Source organism: Mobula hypostoma, chromosome X1 (genome assembly GCF_963921235.1).
Source record: "Mobula hypostoma chromosome X1, sMobHyp1.1, whole genome shotgun sequence".
Classification (NCBI taxonomy): domain Eukaryota; kingdom Metazoa; phylum Chordata; class Chondrichthyes; order Myliobatiformes; family Myliobatidae; genus Mobula; species Mobula hypostoma.
The window spans coordinates 50,500,990-50,520,696 of NC_086128.1; the positions used below are offsets into that span (position 1 = coordinate 50,500,990).

Consider the following 19,707-nt stretch of genomic DNA (forward strand, 5'->3'; position numbering starts at 1 on the left):
GTAGGAGTCCTGGGAAAATGGGAGGTTTCAGAGGGATACCTTTAGTCAGGTAGGGAATGATATTGCTAAAGAATGTGGAGTGTTTGATCTGAGGATACGTCCTTCGGTAGTTTATCCGGTTGTAGCTCCATGGAAGCTTGTATGGCCTGACAGACTAGCATTTGTTAGAGGTAAAAAGGAGAGGAAAATATAAAACCGATTTGATAAGTGCATTTAACTGTCATGTGATGGAAAAGTATAGTGATTATACTCAGATTTATACGGATGGTGCTAAGGAACCTGAAACAGGAGTGACAGGGTTCGGGGTGGCTATACCAGCAAAAGAAGTTGGAATCAGCAGAAGAACATCTCATAAGTTAGGGGTGTATACAGTGGAGATACTGGCAGTGTTGGTTGCGTTGCAATAGGTGGAGAAAGCTAGACAAGTCAAAGGGTTGATATGCTTAGATTCATCCTCAGTTCTAGCAAGTTTAGGGTCTTTTCACTCAAACAGTTGGCAAGATGTACTTTATGAAGTCCTTCAGTCAGTCACAAGAATTGCAAATCAGGGAGATCAGGTAAAATTTCTGAGTTCCAGCGCATGTAGGGGTGAAGGAGAATGAGAGGGTGGATGAGTTGGCAAAGAGAGTGTTAAAGAAAGAAAATACAGAAATGCACATTAGTATCTGTAAAGCAGAGGTTAAGTGTGTAATCTGGGGAAAAAAATCAACCAAATGTGGCAAGAAAGATGGGGCAGGGAGGGAAAGAGAGGCATTTATATCAAATACAAAAGAGTGTTGCAGTTAATAGGGTAGGTAGTGGAAACAGAAGAGAGGAGACTGTGTGGACTAGGTTAAGGCTGGGGCACTGTGCATTAAACAAAACATTGAAAATGATAGGGAAACACTAGACAGGATTGTGTGAGGAATGTCAGGAAGAGGAGTCAGTAGAACATGTAGTTCTGAGTTGCAGAAAGTATGGGTTACAGAGAGAGATGATGAGAATTAAACTAAGGGAATTGGGGGTGCAGGAATTCATATTAAAAGAGTTGCTGGGCATGGGTGAGAGAGCACATGTTAGGGTATTTTTAGCTTTCTTAAGGGGTACAGGGTTTTTTAAATAAGATATGACGGACAAGCAGGAATAGGTTACTAGGATGGCTAAAGATGGGAGGATAAAGTGTAAGTTATGGTATGTGTGCGTGATTGGGTGAAGGGATCTAGAATGTAAGTCTATTGCACACTGTGGAGCAGAAAGTGGCGTTAATGCACCATCAAGCTGGGTGCCAACTGCCATAAAACAAGACGAAGAAGAAGAGAAGTGTGGGTGTTGGTTCGTCTCATCAGTATCCCCTTGGAGCAACCTGCCAGTGGAAGGCTAGAGCAGCCATTTGTGATCTCTAGGCCTGGTTGGAGGACCACTGCTTCATGGAGCCTTGTTGTCTCTAGTCGGAGCAGTCTTCGGGGTATGGATTCGGCTGCTTCTGGGGCCAACTGAGTGGCCGTCTGCCACTCCAAGCTGCTTCCGTGACCAGCCAAGGTTGCTGGCCACCCCTAGACTCAGAGCCACCCCAGATTGAGCTCCCTTCCTGTCCTAGCCTCCATGGGGTAAATCAGGCTGTTTTTGCCGTTATCCTGCAGTTGGACCTGTCCCTTCCCGTCCTTGCCTCCCTGGGGTAAGTCAGGCCATCCTTGCTGTTACCCTGCGGTTGGATCTGTCCTTTCCCGTCCTTGCCTCCGTTGGGTAAGCCAGGCTGTCTTTGCCGTCACCCTGAGGCTGGACTGTTCCCTTCCCTTTTCCATCTGAATCCCTGACAGTTTCTTCGGCGGTTTACTTCAGCAGTCAGCCTGGTCCCGCATCCTAGTAAGCATCCCGGCCCAACATCCAAGGAAGGGGCCCAGCCCTGTGTCCTAGAAAGGGTCCCAGCCCTGCGTTCCAAGAAGGAGTACCTCGTCCTGCCCAGGAAAGCCTCGAAGAACCCGGGGTTCGAGCCCAAGTCAAGACTCAGGTTCTGGGTCCTTATCCAGTCTCTGGCTCGGAGTCCAAACCCAGGCTCCTAGTTCCCAGTTCCTCGTCCTGGTCCCTCTTTCCTAGCCCAAGTCAGTGTTCCTGTCCCAGCTCCTAGTCTGTGTCCAGTCCCATCCCTCACTCTAGTCCAGTCCAGTTCCCAGTACTTCACTGTCTGTGTCTTGCATTTGGGTCCGCTCCCAGTGCTCCCTTATGACAGAACGAACCAGCCATACATGGACCCAGCAACGCAGACACTGTCGTCTAACTCTTGTCATCCTGGGTTCCCTCCTGATTGAATACCACCACCTGCCTGCCTGGGTTGTTCGGTCGCCCGGATGCTCCCATGGGGGGGGGGGTGGGGGGTGGGGGTGGTACTGTCATGGTCCGGTCTGTGAAGTCCGCATTCCGGTTCATGGTCCAGTCCGTGGACTCTGGACTCCGGGTCTTCCAGTTGTCCCTTGTTTCAGTTGGGCTTAATCATAGGCACCTGATACTTGGGGCTGGGAATATAAGTGGCCCTGGGATCGAGTGGGGGTGCTGGTTTGTCTTGTCAGTATCCCCTTGGAACAACCTGCTGTTGGAAGGCTAGAGCAGCCATTTGTGATCTCTAGGCCTGGTTGGAGGATACTGCTTCATGGAGCCTTGTTGTCTCTTGTTGGAGCAGTTATTGTGGTATGGATTTGGCTGTTTCTGGGGCCAGCATAGGTTGCTGGCTGCCCTGAGACTTGAAGCCACCCTAGATTGAGCTCCCTTCCTGTCCTAGCCTCCATGGGGTAAGTCAGGCCATCTTTCCTGTTACCCTGCAGTTGGACCTGTCCCTTCCTGTCCTTGCCTCTGTTGGGTAAGCCAGCCTGTCTTTGCCGTTACTCTGAGGCTGGACTGTTCCCTTCCCCTCTCCATATGGACCCTTGACAGTTTCCTCGGTGGTTTTCCTTGGCAGTCAATCTAGTCCTGCATCCTAGTAAGCATCTTGGCCTGGCGTCCAAGGAAGGGACCCAGCCCCTGTGGTCCAAGGAGTGCCTCGTCCTGCCCTCGCCTAATTCTGGAGTCTGAGCCTGAGTCAAGATCCAGGTTCTGGTCCCTTGCCCAGTCTCTGGCTCGGAGTCCATACCCAAGCCTCGTCTAGTCCTGTAGCCAAGCCTTGAAGAACCCAAGCCATGTCAGTCCTGTACCCACGTCATGTCTGAGCCCAAGTCAAGACCCAGGTTCTGGGTCCTTGTCCAGTCTCTGGCTCGGAGTCTAAACCCAGGCTCCCAGTTCCTCGTCCTGGTCCCTCTTTCCTAGCCCAAGTCTGTGTTCCTGTCCCAGCTCCTAGTCTGTGTCCAGTCCTGTCCCTCACTCTAGTCCAGTCCAATTCCCAGTACTTCAGTGTCTGTGTCTTGCATTTAGGTCTGCTCCCAGTGCTCCCTTATCACAGTCTTGCTTATAAAACAACTCCCCCACTCAAACTAACTAAATAACTGCTTGAAAGGCTCAGCAGGCCAAGCAGCATGAGTGGGGGAAGAAATTAAAGATGAACAAGATCATCACATGGAGGGATGAGAGAGGGGAACACTGAGAAAGGAAGGCATTGAAAGAGGAAATATCTGATGAATAGGTGGCTTTGTGTTTAAAATGATGAAATGATAGTGTTGCTTCCAGAGGTAACATATAAAATGCTGGAGGAACTGAATGGATCAGGCAGCATCTATGGAGGAAAATGGATAGTTGGCATGTCTGGTCAAAACCCTTCATCTAGATGTGGGAAAACTTTTTAATAAAGGGAATAACTTGAAAAGACTTCACACTTGAGTAGCAAAATGAAGACACAAGGTAGATGCAGGAATCCAAGAAACACTTCAAAGTGGGCACATCTTGAAGAGATTGTAGTGGAGTAACAGAATACAGAGCTGAATCAAAGATATGTTGTAGAGCAGAAGATTCACTTTCATATCATTGTCACTATCCCTCAGAAAAATGTACTGACTTTGGAAGAGCTTTAGGGTCTTTGAGGAATTTGTTAAACTTGTGATCAGGTGCTAGCTCTATTCTGGTTACGTTAGGTTATAAACGCCTCAAAGTCATCAGCTGCGCCAAGCTGTGAAGACAGAGGGCAGCAGCGAGCTTCAGTGTGAAAGCAGGAAGTTTCGGAGCGACTCGGCTGGCTGATGTTGCACGGTCACAAGGACCGGGAAGATGTGCTACTTCTAGGTGAACTTCTCTTGACATCATCATTGCCATCACCCGTGGATCTGCTTTACTCACAATTTGATTGTGACTACTCTGGCGTGGCAATTAGCCCGAATTTCGCCGCAAGGAACAAAGAGATAATAGATAGCGCGCGCGCGCGAGTGAGAGAGAAGTCGAGAGCTCTGGACGGGGAAAAGTGGAGCCAATGTTTACATGGGTTTCTTGCTGGGAACAGCGGCTCTGCTCCGACGGGACAAAAGTGCAGTGAACTTGGGGGATATTGGCAAACTTAGCCAATGGATCGACATCCAACCTTGATGGCTATGTGGCTGCAGTTGGAGTTGTGTGTTATCAGCATACTGTTTACCAAAGGCAAGTAGTGTTACTGTCAAATATCAACCGGAATAACATTACCTTGTAGGGAACAAACTTGGGGGCAAATAAGGGAATCAACTTTTATAATCTTTAGAGTTTAAAACGTTTACTTTGTAAGTTTCTGAATAGTTCTTATTTTATTTTTTTCCCAGATGTTTGTAATTTTTAATCGAAATTACAACAAGACTGACCGTGGGAAGAGAATTCACGTTGTTTAGGCAAACAGTGCTTATTTCCCATATTGTGGAATCTCGTCTAACTCCACTTTTGCAAAGCTTTTTAGCTCCACTTCATCGTTGCCTGTATGAGGCTTGCGATGTATCTAGGGGTCCATTGATTAAGGACCAGAGGACGGAATGAGTTGTGACAGGGCTTCACAGTGGAAACTCGCTAATGAATGTTGAGTGAGTTTCCTGGAGTGTGTAGCCAAAGAGAGACGATTAGATTATTGACTAAGAGGAGCTTGGGCTGACACTAATTGAATGAGAATATTTGTCAAAGGTTCTTGGGGCAAATGAGAACAAAAGACGCTTTTCAAAATCGTGATGAAATACTTTATCCCCTTTTAAAAATGTTGTTCCAAGTACTGTTTTTCTATGATTTGTATCCATTCAAATTTAAAAATGAAATCCACCTCCTGAAACTTTCATAATTCAGTTTATTAACTTCAACCGATTCCAAAGGAGATTTGAAAAGTCCTAATTTGTTACAGATGAAAGCATGGGTAATTTACGCTTCTTCCAGTGACTCGGCTGTCAATGATCTGATGAAAGGGGTTGTTTAGGGGTCATTAATTGTTATAAACATTGTTTCAAGTTTACAAATCCTGTGGATAAAATTGGGTTGAAGACATTAATCGTTAATGTTTCCTACTTCGGCTGCTTCTACACGGAATCCTCTTTATAATCACCAATAACAGCCCAGCAATTACAGACTGCGACATTGGTGCACTAATGCGTAACACATTTATATGAAATTACTTTCTCTATATTAATGGGAACAGGAGTATGTTTATTTTTAAATAGCTCTGTTAAAATACCGAAGTAACTTCAGAGGAACTTGTTGAGCCTTTGAGAGCTAATAACACATAATGGAATCCTAATGTTAATAGTTAAGTAGTAAGTAATTATCCTCTGTAAACCCCCTTGCTGCGTAAGCAGGCTGCCCTCTATCTCTAAGTGCCTTCCTGCCCTATAACCTAAACCAAACCCTTGTACTCACTCTTCCAAAGGGTCCTTTTTTTTTAGATGTCACCAAGCCCTAAACCAACTAACAAAAAGGGTTGGCTATTCCTGCAGTCTTTTGGCTTCCATCCTCTTGAATTTTCTACTTCTTAAAGCTTACATCTCTCATGCAACATGTGATCGCCCCATTCCTTTGCGCTGGTGTCTGATCACACTCCTGTAAAGTGACATGAGCTGTTTCCATGTGTTGATGTGGGTAGCTGTGGTTGTTGTGCCACCACCTGTTACCACATATGAATTTGAGGCACAGACCACTTGTTGAAGATGATCAACTGGACTCTAAGGAAGCCAGATTTCCTTCCCAGAAAGGCATGAAGAAACCAGAGATGTTTTGAGATGCAATTCACCATTTTCTGGTTACTGTTACTGATAACAACTTTTAATATATTTTTATTTAATTGCTTGCATTTAAATGCCTCAGCTGCCACAGTAGCTACTCATCTCTTTGGATCGATTGTCTAGCCCCCTGGATGTCTGTTAACTAAAATAACTATGCACTAACTCCACCCTACTGTAAATTCCTGAAGCATTTCCATATCTTGTTTTCCCTCCCTCCGCACCCCCCCCCCAATACCTTGGGATAGGGTTGTTTAATTCAGAGCAACTTTAAAAAGGTGTGCACTATTTCAGCAAGACACAGCAGGTCATATTGTTGCCTCACACCTCCAGGGTCTTTGAACTGAAATGTTATTCCTGTTTCTTTCTTCACATTTTATTCAAAGGCTGTAAAAATACTACAGTTAGAGTTAAATTGGATTTCCTGATAAAAGATGATAATTAAATGACAATATTTCATTTCCAAGAAGTAGCTCAATACCTTGTGATGAGCACCTAACTCCCAACCTGAAAGCTGCTGAACCTGACTCCTTGAACTGTTAGGATTTCTGTACACTTTTGTTGTCTGGCAACTGTGAAAATGATAGTTTTGCTTTATAATAGCCCACAGTTTTCAGTTCCTGAAGCACACCACTAGTCTCTGACAGTACCACCTGTTTACCTCTGATCACAATTACCCTGCCTTTCTTCCCCACCTTGTCTGTTGTTCCATAAGTTTTCCATGATGGCTGGTAGAGCTGTGGTCTCACAGCTCCAGTGACTCATTTTCAATCTTGACCTTTGGTGCTGTCTGTGTAGAGTGTACCTATTCTCCCTGTGACATGGGTTCCCCTTCCCCCATGCTCTGCCTTCTTTCCATATTCCAAAGATACTGTAAGTGTTGGTACATTAATTGCTCCCTGCTTCTGGTGAATAGTAGAATGTGGAGGAAAAGGTGGAAAATAAAAATGAAATTAGTCTAGGATTTGTGTAAATCAGTGCTATAGTCAGTGTGAACTCAGAGGGTCGAAGGGTCTTACTCTAATTCACAAATGATGTTATTCCATATACAACTACATTACTACTGTTTCATATAAACTATATCTACAAGAGCTAGTTAGTGTGACCTGCATATGATTGACCTTAATGCTTGCAAGTTCTTATATTGTATTATTGTAATAGTACTTTTATGGATATACAAAATTATGAGGGGACTCGACAAGGCAGATAGTCAAAAACAGTTTTCCATTGTAAGGGTTATCAAAAACAAGAAGGCATAGGTTTTAGATGTGATGAAGTAGTCTTAAAGGGGATTTCATAATCAGAATTAGAATCAGGTTTGATATCACTGGCATACATAATGAAATATGTTACTTTGTGGCAGACAATACTTTACAATACTTGATTTAAAAACTATAAATTACCATAAGAGATATAAACTGTTTAAAAATACATTAAATAAGTCATGTGAAAAGAGAGTAAAGAAAAAAAAGTGAGGTAATGTTGACAGATACGTTGTCCATTGTCAGAAATCTGATGGCAGAGGGAAATGGGATGTTCCTGAACCATTGAGTGTGTCTCTTCGGGATCCTGTCACTCCTCCTTGATGGTAGCAATGAGAAGGAATGTCATTGGTAATGGAAGTCCTTAGTGATAGATGCCAACTTCTTTGGGGTGTTCTCGATGCTGAGGAAGTTAGTGCCTATGGTGGAGCTGGCAGAGTTTATAATTTTCGGCAGCTTTTTCTGATCCTGATCAATGTCAGGTGGTGATGCATCCAGTTAAAATGCTCTCCATGGTACATCTGTAGAAATTTGCGACTGGCTTTGGTGACAGACTAATTCTCCTCAAACTCCTAATGAAATATAGCCGCTGTCATGCCTTCTTTGTAGTTGTTGGGTCCAGGGGAAATCTTCAGAGATATTGACACCTAGAAATTTGAAACTGTTCACCCTTTCAACTGCAGATCCCTTGATAAGTACTACTGTGTGTTCCCTTGACCTCCCCTTCCTGAAGTCCACAATCTGTTTTTTGGCCTTACTAATGTTGAGAGTAAGGTTGTTCTTGCAACACCCCTCAAACAGCTGATCTAACTCACTCTTGTATGCCTCATCACCATCTGAAATCCTGCCAGCAATAGTTGCGTCATTGGCAAATTTATAGATGGTGTTTGACCTGTCACAGTTGTGGGTGTAGAGAGAGTAGAGCAGTGTCTAAGCACACATCCCTGAGTTGTGCCAGTGTTGATTGTCAGCGAGGAGGAGATGTTACTTCTGATCCACACACACTGGTCTCCTGGTGAGGAAGTCAAGGTTGCAGTTGCAGAGGGAGGTACAGAGGCTTAGGTTTTAAGACACAAGACATAGGAGCAGAATTAGGCCATTCAGCCCATTGAGTCTGCTGCACCGTTCCATCATGGCCGATCCCAGATTCCACTCAACCCCATACACCTGCCTTCTCTCCATATTGATTGATGCCCTGACTGATCAGGAATCTATCAACTTCCGCCTTAAATATACCCACTGACTTGGCCTCCACCACAGTTTGTGGCAGAGCATTCCATAGTTTCACTACTCTCTGGCTAAAAAAATTATTCCTTGCCTCTGTCCTAAAAGGTCACCCCTTGATTTTGAGGCTGTGCCCTCTAGTTCTGGACACCATACCATAGGAAATATCCTCTCCACATCCACCCTATCTAGTCCTTTCAACATTCGGTAGGTTTCAATGACATATCCCCACATTCTTCTAAATTCCAGTGAATATAGGGCCGAAGCAGCCAAATGCTACTCATATGTTAACCCTTTCATTCCCAGAATCATCCTTGTGAACCTCCTCTGGACTCTCTCCATTGACAATACGACCTTTCAGAGATGTGGGGCCCAAAACTTTTGACAATACTCCAAGTGTGGCCTGATTAGTGTCTTATAAAGGATCAGCATTATCTCCTTGCTTTTATATTCTATCCCCATTGAAATAAATGACAACATTTACTTTCTTTACCACAGACTCAACCCGTAAATTAACCTTGTGGGAGTCTTGTATGATTCCTAAGTCCCTCTGCACATCCAATGTTTGAACCTTCTCCCCATTTAGATAATAGTCTGCACTACTGTTCCTTTTACCAAAATGCATTATCATACATTTTCCAACACTGTATTCCATCTGCCACCTTTTGCCCATTCTTCCAATTTATCTAAGTCCTGCTGAAATCATATTGCTTCTTCAGCACGATCTACCCCTTCACCTGTCTTTGTATCATCCATAAACTTTGCCACAAACCCATCGATTCCATTATCTAAATCATCGTCAAACAATATGAAAGGTAGCAGTCCCAATACTGACCCCTGAGGAATATCAGTAGTCTCTGGCAGTCAACCAGAAAAGGCCCCCTTTATTCCCACTCACTGCCTCCTGCCTCTCAGCCATTCCTCTATCCATGCCAGTATATTTCCTGTAAAGCCATGGGATTTTATCTTGTTAAGCAGCCTCATGTGGCACCTTATCAAATGCCTTCTGAAAATCCAAGTAAATGACATCCACTGCCTCTCCTTTGTCCATCTTGCTTGTTACTTCCTCAAGAGCTCTAACAGATTTGTCAGCCAAGATTTCCCTTTACAGAAACCATGACTTACTTAGACTTACTTTACCATTAGTCTCTAAGTACCCCGAAACCTCATCTTTAATAATAGACTCCAACACTTTCCCAACCACTGAAGTTAGGCTAACTGATCTATAATTTCCTTTCTTTTGCCTTCCTCTCTTCTTAAAGAGTTGAGTGACATTTGCAATCTTCCAGTCCTCCAGGACCATGCCAGAAACAACTGATTCTTGAAAGATCATGACCAATGCATTCATTCTCTTCAGCAACCCCTCTCAGGACTCTGGGATGTAGTCCATCTTCTCCTTAAACACCACATTTCAAATGCCTCCAGTCGTTGCGCTTCCTTGCATAAGGTCCACGATTTGACTCCATACAACAGACTGCTCCAGATGTAGCATTTCCAAATTCTACAACGCAGCTCAAAGTCCAACCTCTTGCCACACAGCACATCACTCAGGCTCCAGAACGTTGATCTTGCAATCTCAATTCTTCATCTAATTTCTGTATCACATTTCCCATCCTCTGTGACCATCTGTCCCAAGTACATAAACTTCTTGACTTGCTCTATGCCTACGCTGTTAATTTTGATACTGATTTTGGGGACTTCTTTCTTCCGTGATACTACCATCATCTTCGTCTTTGCAGCATTTATTTTCATTCCAAATCATTCTCCTTCAGCATTTATCTTATCTACAATTCTGAGTAACTCGTCCTCAGTCTCGGTTAACAACACTGAATCATCTGCATACCTCAAGTTGTTCACCGTCACTCCACCAGTTTGGACACCAGCTTCATCATTCAACACCCTGAGGATTACCTCGGAGTAAATGTTAAATAATAAAGGGGAGATAATGCAGCCCTGTCGAACCCCCTTTTGGATCTCAACTTCCGGTGAATTCCCACCACTAGTTCTTATTACTGCCTTCTGATGCCAGTGCAGACTCGCAATCAGTCGAACATCTTTCCCATCCAGCCCCAATGAGTTCAGGCAATTGACTAGCTGTTTACAACAGAGATTCAATGTTGTAAAACGATAAAACATGAAAACTTCTGGGGGGGGGGTGTATGAATACTTTTTATAGGCACTGTATATACTTGCTGTAATTCAGTTTTTTCCCCCCTCCATTATCCTTTATGTTAAGTTCCCTAATAAGATATGGATTATTACACAACACCCAATCTAAGATGGCCTTTCTCTGAGTAGGCTCAAGTATAAACTGCTCTTAAAAAGTTATCTCATAGGCATTCAACAAATTGCCTCTCTTGCGATCTGACACCAACCTGATTTTCCCAATCCCCTTGCATATTAAACTGCCCCATTACAATTGTGATAATACCCTTATTATATGCCCTTTCCAGCACCCTTTGCAATCTCAGCCCTATATCTTGGCTACTATTTGGAGGCCTATATATGATGCCCATAATGTTTTTTTAACCCTTGGAATTTCTTATCTCCACCCAGAAAGATTCAGCATTCTCTGACCCTATGTCATCTCTTTCTAAAGATGTAATTCCATCTCTTACCAACAGAGCCATACAACTGCCTATCCTGCCTGTCCTTTCAATACAAAGTATATCCTTTGATGTTAAGCTCCCAACTATGGCCGCCTTTCAGCCACGACTCAGTGATGCCCACAACGTCATACCGACCGATCTGTAATTGCACCACAAGTTCAAATGCTACGTGCATTTTGGAGAATGTTAATTAGAAATGAGAGTATGATTGTGTCGAACACTGAGTTGTAGTCAATAAACACCTGCTTGGTATAGGTGTTACTATTGTCCAGGAGATTCAAGGCCAAGTGGAGAGCTAGTGAGATTGCATCCACTGTTGGCCTATTGTGCTGGCAGGTAGTTCAGGTCCTTGCTTAGGCAGGAGTTGATTCTAGCTATGACCAACCTCTCAAAGCACTTCATCACAGTAGATGTGAGTGCCACTGGGCAAAAGTATTTGAGGCAGCTCACCCTGCTCTTCTTGGGCACTGGTATAGTTGTTGCCCTTTTGAAGTACCTAGGTGAAAATCTCTGGCAGCAGCAGTGAGGGATTGAAGATGAACATTACCACAATTTGTTACAGGTTTTCAGAGCCTTACCAGGTACATCAGCAGCTCATGCCTTGTGAGGGTTCATCCTCTTGAAAGATGTTGACCTCTGAGACAGAGATCATAATGTCCCCAGATGCTGCAGGAATTCACACAAGTGTAGTTCTATTCTCCCTCTCAAAGTGTGCTTAAAAGGCTTTGAGCTCGCCTGAGAGTGAAGCATCGTAGCCATTCATGATGTTAGGTTTCGCTTTGTAAGAAGTAATAGCTTGCAAACCCTACCAGAGCTGACATGCTTTTGATTCATCTCTAGCCTCAATTGGAATTGTTTTATTGGTCTTAAAATAGCCTTCCGTAGGTCATATTTGAACTTCTTGTATGGTTCTGGATCACCAGTCTTATATTGCCACAGATCTAGCTCTCAGCAGGCTATGAATATCCTGGTTTATTCATGGTATGTTCTTGAAGGCACACACTCATCCACATAGGTCTTGATGAAGTTGGTGACAACTGTGGCATATTCATTCAGATACAAAGATGAATCCCTAATTCTTGTCCAGTCCACTGACTCAAGGCAGCTCCTCCACCTCCTTTGACCATACTGTACCTTCCCGGTTCTCACCACTGGTGCTGTAAGTGGCTTTGACGGAAAAGTATTTTTTACACAAAGAGTGATTATCTAGAACTAACTACCAGAGGAGATCGTGGAATCAGATACAATTACTATATTTAGGATGTATTTAAGCAGACACTTAAATTGACAAGGTACAGAAGGATAGATTACATTCATCTGTAATTATAGATTTTGTCCAGTTTTTCACGTGTTTAAGCACCATTTACCGTCAATTCCTCACCAACCTCTTATTCACTCACCTCACTGATCTCATTTTTGTTGTGTGAATGAACTTACCGGAGAAAAGTACTGGTAGATATGAAGCAGCTTCTTTATTCAGCAAGACAAGACACAGCTGGCATCACATGGATATGCTTTTATTGGAAATGTCTGACTATGCCCAGCACTACACACATTTTATGTGCTAAAGATAGAAGAAAATTCAGGACAATTCAAACGAATCCATATTTACAATCTTCCCACCATCACACCCAAATCAAGTGTTAATCACTGTCGCATCCACGCAATGGATGTGGATTGGACTCATGCATATGCAGACAAGCAGCTAAGTGCCTGTTTCCTGGTCTGCCTGGTCTGTGAACATATTGTTCAGAGCTGCATGAAAATCAAATCCACAATCCGTATTCAGATCTGAAGACTGGTGGCCAAAGTTATCTGCTAAATGTGCTAAATCCAAAAATCAGTCTAATATCTTTTGTACATTACTATCGTTCCCTTGTGTCCCCTTTCTGTTGCTACAGTCCAAAATAAAGAATCTGTTCATGACTACATTATCACCATCTTAAATGTTGGCGTCTATTTCTTTTTGAGATTGACCACACATATAGGTCTTAGCCTCAATCACAGAAGGACATGGAGGGATTGGGATTTAAAATGGGATGCAGTGAGGGCATAATGTCTACTTTGTACAGACAACAAGGGCATTCATATACATGCCTAATGGTGGAGGAGCACAGAGCCACACAGAGTCACATCACAATAACTTGTTACCTATTCCTTTGTGAATATTTGTTGAAAGGTAAAAACACATCGCCTGTTGTCTGGAAGGTAATAATATAGGAATTAATAGAGCACCGGATTACTATATAGTCATGTCTCAGTGTGTAAGGTAGCAATGAAAGAAGGTGATGGTTTAGCTGGCACTGTGCATAAAACCCAAAAAACAAAATATAAAACAGCTGTACACTAATAGCACTCCCTGTGCCAGAAAGTGCAATTAACAAGAAAATATTGGGATTAAAATATTTCCATGTTTAAAGCTCTTATGTGGGGGTGTTCAACGGAAAATAACTTTAATTTTCCCTCATCTCATTAAGTTGCTTGTGGAAATACATGTCAAGTTTTCACAGTCAGGGTGGAATTTCCTTTTTAATAAACAGGAGGATGTTTTTCTTCATATTATTAAACTATTTATCAAATTGCAGCATTATATGATTTTGAATTGGATGACTTATGAGAAAGAGATTTAACTAGTAAGCCACATCCTATGATAGAATAAAGACATTCTGCGAGTATTTCTTCAGAACTATCGCTGCTCTGTGCTGAAATTGTGACAAATATCAGCGAGGAATTTCTTAGCCATCGTCTTAACAACAATGTGGAAATATGCACTGCACAGTCCCCATGACATTCTGAAAATATGCACTACCAGTGTAAACACTGTGAAGCCTGAGATTTTGTCTGGAGTCTGAGCTTGAAGTGAGCATCTCGTATATTGTTCAAGTGCAGTTGTGCCCGAAATGACTAATGAAATGACAGGACTTCTGCTGCTGGTTGATATCCAGTGACTTCTGCTGTGTTACTCATTTTGGTGGTCTCCTTCAGCTGAGGACCTTGTCAAACCTCATTATGTAGATTACTTCATAAGTATCCAGTGCTTGAATGGCGAGCTGATGATGAAGTAGCTATTCTCAGATATGAGCCCAAACAGGCGAGAATAAAAGTCATATCAGTACTTAAAGGCAGAAGACTAAGGGACGGTGGGTCCCAGGACTGTTTCCAGAATTTCCCTGCCTACTGAGCTTCTGAATTTTATAATCATCTAACAGCAATAGTAAATGAACAACTATGCACTTGGAGATGGAGAGCCTAGATGACGAATAAGAGGCTGCCTCTCAGACACAACACCCCCACAGATTGGAGAAGAAAAGATGGGTACGTGTTTTGCTGTCTCTGAGAGAATATTGGAAGGCAGCGAGTGTGAGCCTGGAGGTGAGGAGGCTGCAGGATGGGGTGTGAGCTGATGTCCGACTCCATTTCACCAATTAAAGCTTCTATGGTTCGCCAGTTGAAGCAACTCGAGAGATTGATACATCGAGGCCAATGAGAAGGGTGAGTGCCAACTGCCTGCCTTCTGATCACTGATGGGATCGCTGCTCAGAGAGGGGAGTCTATGTGGCCTATTACTGTGCCAAGAGAGGTCGGCCTCTGGGTCTCTCTCTTTCGATGATGTTGGAGGATGTTACCAAGAATTTCTGCGTTTATGGATTTGGACTATGGACTATGAACTTCCTTTCAGACTTAATAGCTTTTTTATTCTTTGTTTTTGCCCGTTCTTTCTCCTTTTTATGTGTGGAGGTGGGGCATTTGGGGGTTGATATTCTTGTGGCATTTTGTGCGGGTGAGGAGGGTCTGGCGGTCAATGTTCTTGTGTTTATTGTTCATTTTTTGTGCGAGGGGAGGGGTATTTGGGAGCTGATGTTCTTGTTGCATTTCATGCAGAGGAGGGGTGTTTGGGGGCTGATGACCGTATTGCTGTTCTTTTTGTGCCAGAGGGTGGGTTTGCTGTTTCTCTCTGAACTGATTTCCATGGTTTTTGCCTTGTTTCATGGCTATCTCAGAGTTGTATATTCCAAACATATTTTGATAATTAACCTTTGAACCTTTGATCGTCAAAATCCTTCTGATGGATCTTTGGTGGTATTCTTCGCTTTCAGGTTGCATTTGTAGCTAGTTCATGATTCAGCTCCATTGAGTAATATAAGAAAAACAACTATTCTATAGACCAAAAGTTTTGTTTGGACCTGCAGGTCATGGTTTTAAATACTCTCTTCCTTAATCTAGCATAGGTCCCAGTAGCACTACTCAGGTGGTGGTTGATCTCTGAGTCAATGTCTGCTTTTGAGGAGAGAACACTGCCAAGCTAGGGAAAGTGGTGATATAGTCAACTTTTATGGAGGGCTGCAAAAATATTGGTTGGGCAGTAGCTGATATAGAACCTGTTGTGTATTTAATATTTTAGTAACATTGTAAATATGTTGCTTTATTACTTATGTTAATTATGTGTATATGTATGAAGTATGTGAAAGGCCTACATCATTAAATTGGAAGATATTGAATCCTTGTTGGTTGAGTTAAGAAACTACAAGGGTAAAGGGACCCTGATGGTAGTTATATACAGGCCTCCCAACAGTAGCTGGGATGTGGACCACAGGTTACAATGGGAAACGGAAAAGGTGTGTCAAAAGGGCAATGTAATGGGAGATTTTAACATGCAGGTCAATTGGGAAAATCAGGTTGGTAATGGATCTCAAGAGAGTGAGTTTGTTGAGATGGCTATGAGATGGCTTTTTAGAGCAGTTTGTCATTGAGCCTACTAGGGGATCAGCTAAACTGGATTGGGAGTTGAAATGAACCGGAGGTGATTAGGGAGATTTAGGTAAAAGAACCCTTAGGAGGCAGTGATCACAATATGTTCAACCTGAAATTTGATAGGGAGAAAGTAAAGTCTGACACAACAGTATTTCAGTGGAGTAAAGGAAATTGCAGTGATATGAGAGAGGATTTGGCCAAAGTAAATTGGAAGGAGATGCTGATAGCAGAGCAGCAATGCATGAGTTTCTGGGAAAAATGAGGAAGGTGCAGGATAGATGTATTCCAAAAACAAAGAAATACTCAAATGGCAATACAGTACAACTATAGCTGACAAGGGAAGTCAAAGCTAATGTAAAAACAAAAGAGAGGGCATACAACAAAGCGAAAATTAGCAGGAAAAATGAGGATTAGGAAATTTTTAAAAACCTACAGAGAGCAACTAAAAGAATCATTAGGAGGGAAAAGAAATATGAAAGCAAGCTAGCAAAAAATATCAAAATGGATGGTAAAAGCTTTTCCAAGTATATAAAGAAAATACAGCGGAGAAGATTTAGGATGGAGATGAGAAACTGTTTTTCCCAGAGAGTAGTGAATCTGTGGAATTCTCTGCCCAGGGAAGCAGTTGAGGCTTCCTCACAAAATATATTTAAGAAACAATTAATAGGTTTTTATATAGTAAGAGAATTAAGGGTTACGGGGAAAAGGCAAGTAGATGGAGCTGAGTTTATGGACAGATCAGCCATGATCTTATTGAATGGCTGGGCAGGCTCGATGGGCCAGATAGCCTACTCCTGCTCCTATTTCTTATGTTCTTAAAAGAGAGATGGTAGTGGATATAGGACTGCTAGAAAATGAGGCAGGAGAAATAATAATGGGGGACAAGGAGATTGAAGATGAACTAAATATTTTGCATCAGTCTTCACTCTGGAAGACACTAGCAGTGTGTCAGATGTTGAAGGGTGTGAAGAGAAGTGAGTGCAGTTACTATTACAAGGGAGAAGGTGCTCAAAAAGCTGAAAGACCGCAAAGTACATAAGTCTTCCAGACCAGATGAACTGCATCCCAGGGTTCTGAAGGAGGTAGAGGTAGAGATTGTGGAGGCATTAGTAATGATCTTTCAAAAATCTTTGCTCTCTGGCATGGTGCCAGAGGACTGGAAAATTGCAAATGTGACTCCACTCTTTAAGAAAGGAGGAAGGCAGCAGAAAGGAAATTATAGACCAGTTAGCCTGACCTCAGCTGTTTGGAAGATGTTGGAGTCAATTGTTAAGGATGAGGTTATGGAGTACTTGGTGACACAGGTTTCAAAGGTACATTTAATGTCGGAGAAATGTATACAATATACATCCTGAAATGCTTTTTCTTCACACCCATCCTCAAAAACAGAGGAGTGCCTCAAAGAATAAATGACAGTTAAATGTTAGAACCCCAAAGCCTCCTCCAACTCCCACCTCCTACGCGTAAGCAGCAGCAAGCAACGATCCCCCTCCTGCCACCAGCAAAAAAAAGCACGCACCCGCCATCGAGTGCTCAAGCATGAGCAAAGCAACAGTAAAGACACAGACTTTAGTACTCCGAAGACTACATTGTTCACCCGGCATTCGACATACCACAGGCTGTCTCGTTCCCAAATAAGGGAGAAAGGGGCGTCTCTGTTTTACAGCGAGAGGGGAGACATAAAAAACAACTCACTGGTTTAAGATGTTAAGAGTCCATAATGTCACTTTTTTTCGAGCTCTGTTCCCAAAGATCTCGAGTCTTTGGGCACACAGCCATAGATTTTCCAATTTCTCCGACACACGGCTCTCCTGCCTTGACACCGACCTTCGATCTGCCCGTCTTCAGAACCCCGAGATCCTAGGCTTCCAAAGGCGAGCCGAACTCTTAGGCCGAGCCCTTGGCGTGCCGAACAACAGCCAGTTGGGAAAACCCGAGAGCAGATCCGTTCCCGCAAAGAACCAAAGTCAGCATGTAACTCCAGGTCAGGGTCTTCAAAAGAACCTGAAAGGAAAAATAGAGATATTAAAGATAGAAATAGAGCTGTTTCTGAAGATGCAAGCAAAGGAGTCACCGTTAGGTGCCATCATCACTTCACCCTGCCCCTCATGAGAAGATAGGATAAAGTCAGCATGGTTTCTTTAAGGAAAAATCTTGCCTGATGAGCTTTTTGGAACTCTTTGAGGAGATTACAAGTAGGATAGATAAAGGGGATGCAAAGGATGTTGTATATTTGGACTTTCAGAAGGCCTTTAACAAGGTGCCACACATGAGGATGCTGACCAAGTTAAGAGCCCATAGTACTAAAGGGAAGTTACTGGCATGGTTAGAGCATTGGCTGATTGGTAGGAGGAAGTGAGTGGGAATGAAAGGATCTTTTTCTGTTTGGCTGCCAGTGACTAGTGGTGTTCTGCTGGCATCGGTGTTGACACCGCTTCATTTTGTGCTGTATATCAATGATTTAGATGATGGAATAGATGGCTTTATTGCTAAGTTTGCAGATGATATGAAGATTGGTGAAGGGGCAGGTAGTGTTGAAGAAGCAGGTAGGATGCAGAAGGACTTAGACAGATTGGGAGAATAGCAAGAAAGTGGTAAATGAAATACAATGTTGGAAAATGCATGGTCATGCACTTTGGTAGTAGAAATAAATGTGCAGACTATTTTCTAACCTGGTAGAAAATCAAAAAATCTGAGGTACAAAGGGATTTGGGAGTCCTTGTGCAGAACACCCTAAAGGTTAACTTGCAGGTTGATTCGGTGGTGAGGAAGGCAAATGCAATGATAGCATTCATTTCAAGAGGTCTAGAATACAAGAGCAAGGATGTTATGCTGAAGCTTTATAAGGTACTGGTGAGACCTCAACTTGAGTATTGTGAACAGTTCTGGGCTCCTCAGATAAGAAAAGATGTGCTGGCATTGGAGAGGGTTCAGAGGAGGTTCACAAGGATCATTACGGGAATGAAAGGGTTATCATACAGGGAACGTTTGCTAGCTCTAGGTCTGTACTTGCTGGAATTTAGAAGAATGGTGGGGGAGGGGCCTCATTGCAACCTTTCGAATGTTGAAAGACCTGGACAGAGTAGATGTGGAATGGATGTTTCCCATGGTGGGGGAGTCTAGGACAAAAGGGCACAGACTTAGGATGAAGGGACATCCATTTAAAACTGAGATGTGGAGAAATTTCTTTAGTCAGAGGGTGGTGAATTTAGCAATGAAAGTGAGCGTGAACAAAATTGCCGCGTCTAAACAGAAACCTGCCTGACCGATCAAATTGCATTACTGTTGTGGCAGAGGCTCACATACTCAGATCAATGCAGATTTAAAGGTGTAACTTGCAGAAAAGGCAACAAAGTAGGAAATATACAAAGAGTATGTCGGGCAGACAAAAATAAATGGACTGCACAGGGAAGAGAAAAAGATTAAAGGTCAAGTTGCAGTTTCAAAAAGATTACTCATCTGCATGGTGTTGATGAAAGATCTGATAATGATGAGAGTGACACAGGACTGAATATCCTTCAGAATTACACTGTGAAAACTAGCAGTGAACAAGCAATATGGCTTACACCAGAAGTGAATGGCAAATTAATTATAGTGGAAGTGGACACTGGTTTAGATGATTCAGTCATTCATAGAAACATATAAACGTAGAAAACCTACAACACAATACAGGCCCTTCGGCCCACAAAGTTGTGCCAAACATGTCCCTACCTTAGAAATTACTAGGTTTACCCATAGCCCTCTATT

General features: G+C 42.9%; 1 protein-coding gene across 1 annotated transcript in view; it reads left to right on the forward strand.

The window, feature by feature from the left end:
* The first annotated feature begins 4,120 nt into the window (after positions 1-4,120).
* Positions 4,121-19,707, forward strand: part of LOC134340575 (BMP and activin membrane-bound inhibitor homolog) — a 93,939-nt gene continuing 78,352 nt past the window's right edge. The window contains exon 1 of the mRNA XM_063037981.1: positions 4,121-4,530. Within this exon, the coding sequence (XP_062894051.1) occupies positions 4,455-4,530 (76 nt within the window). The 5' untranslated portion in view covers positions 4,121-4,454. The remainder of the gene's footprint in view (positions 4,531-19,707) is intronic.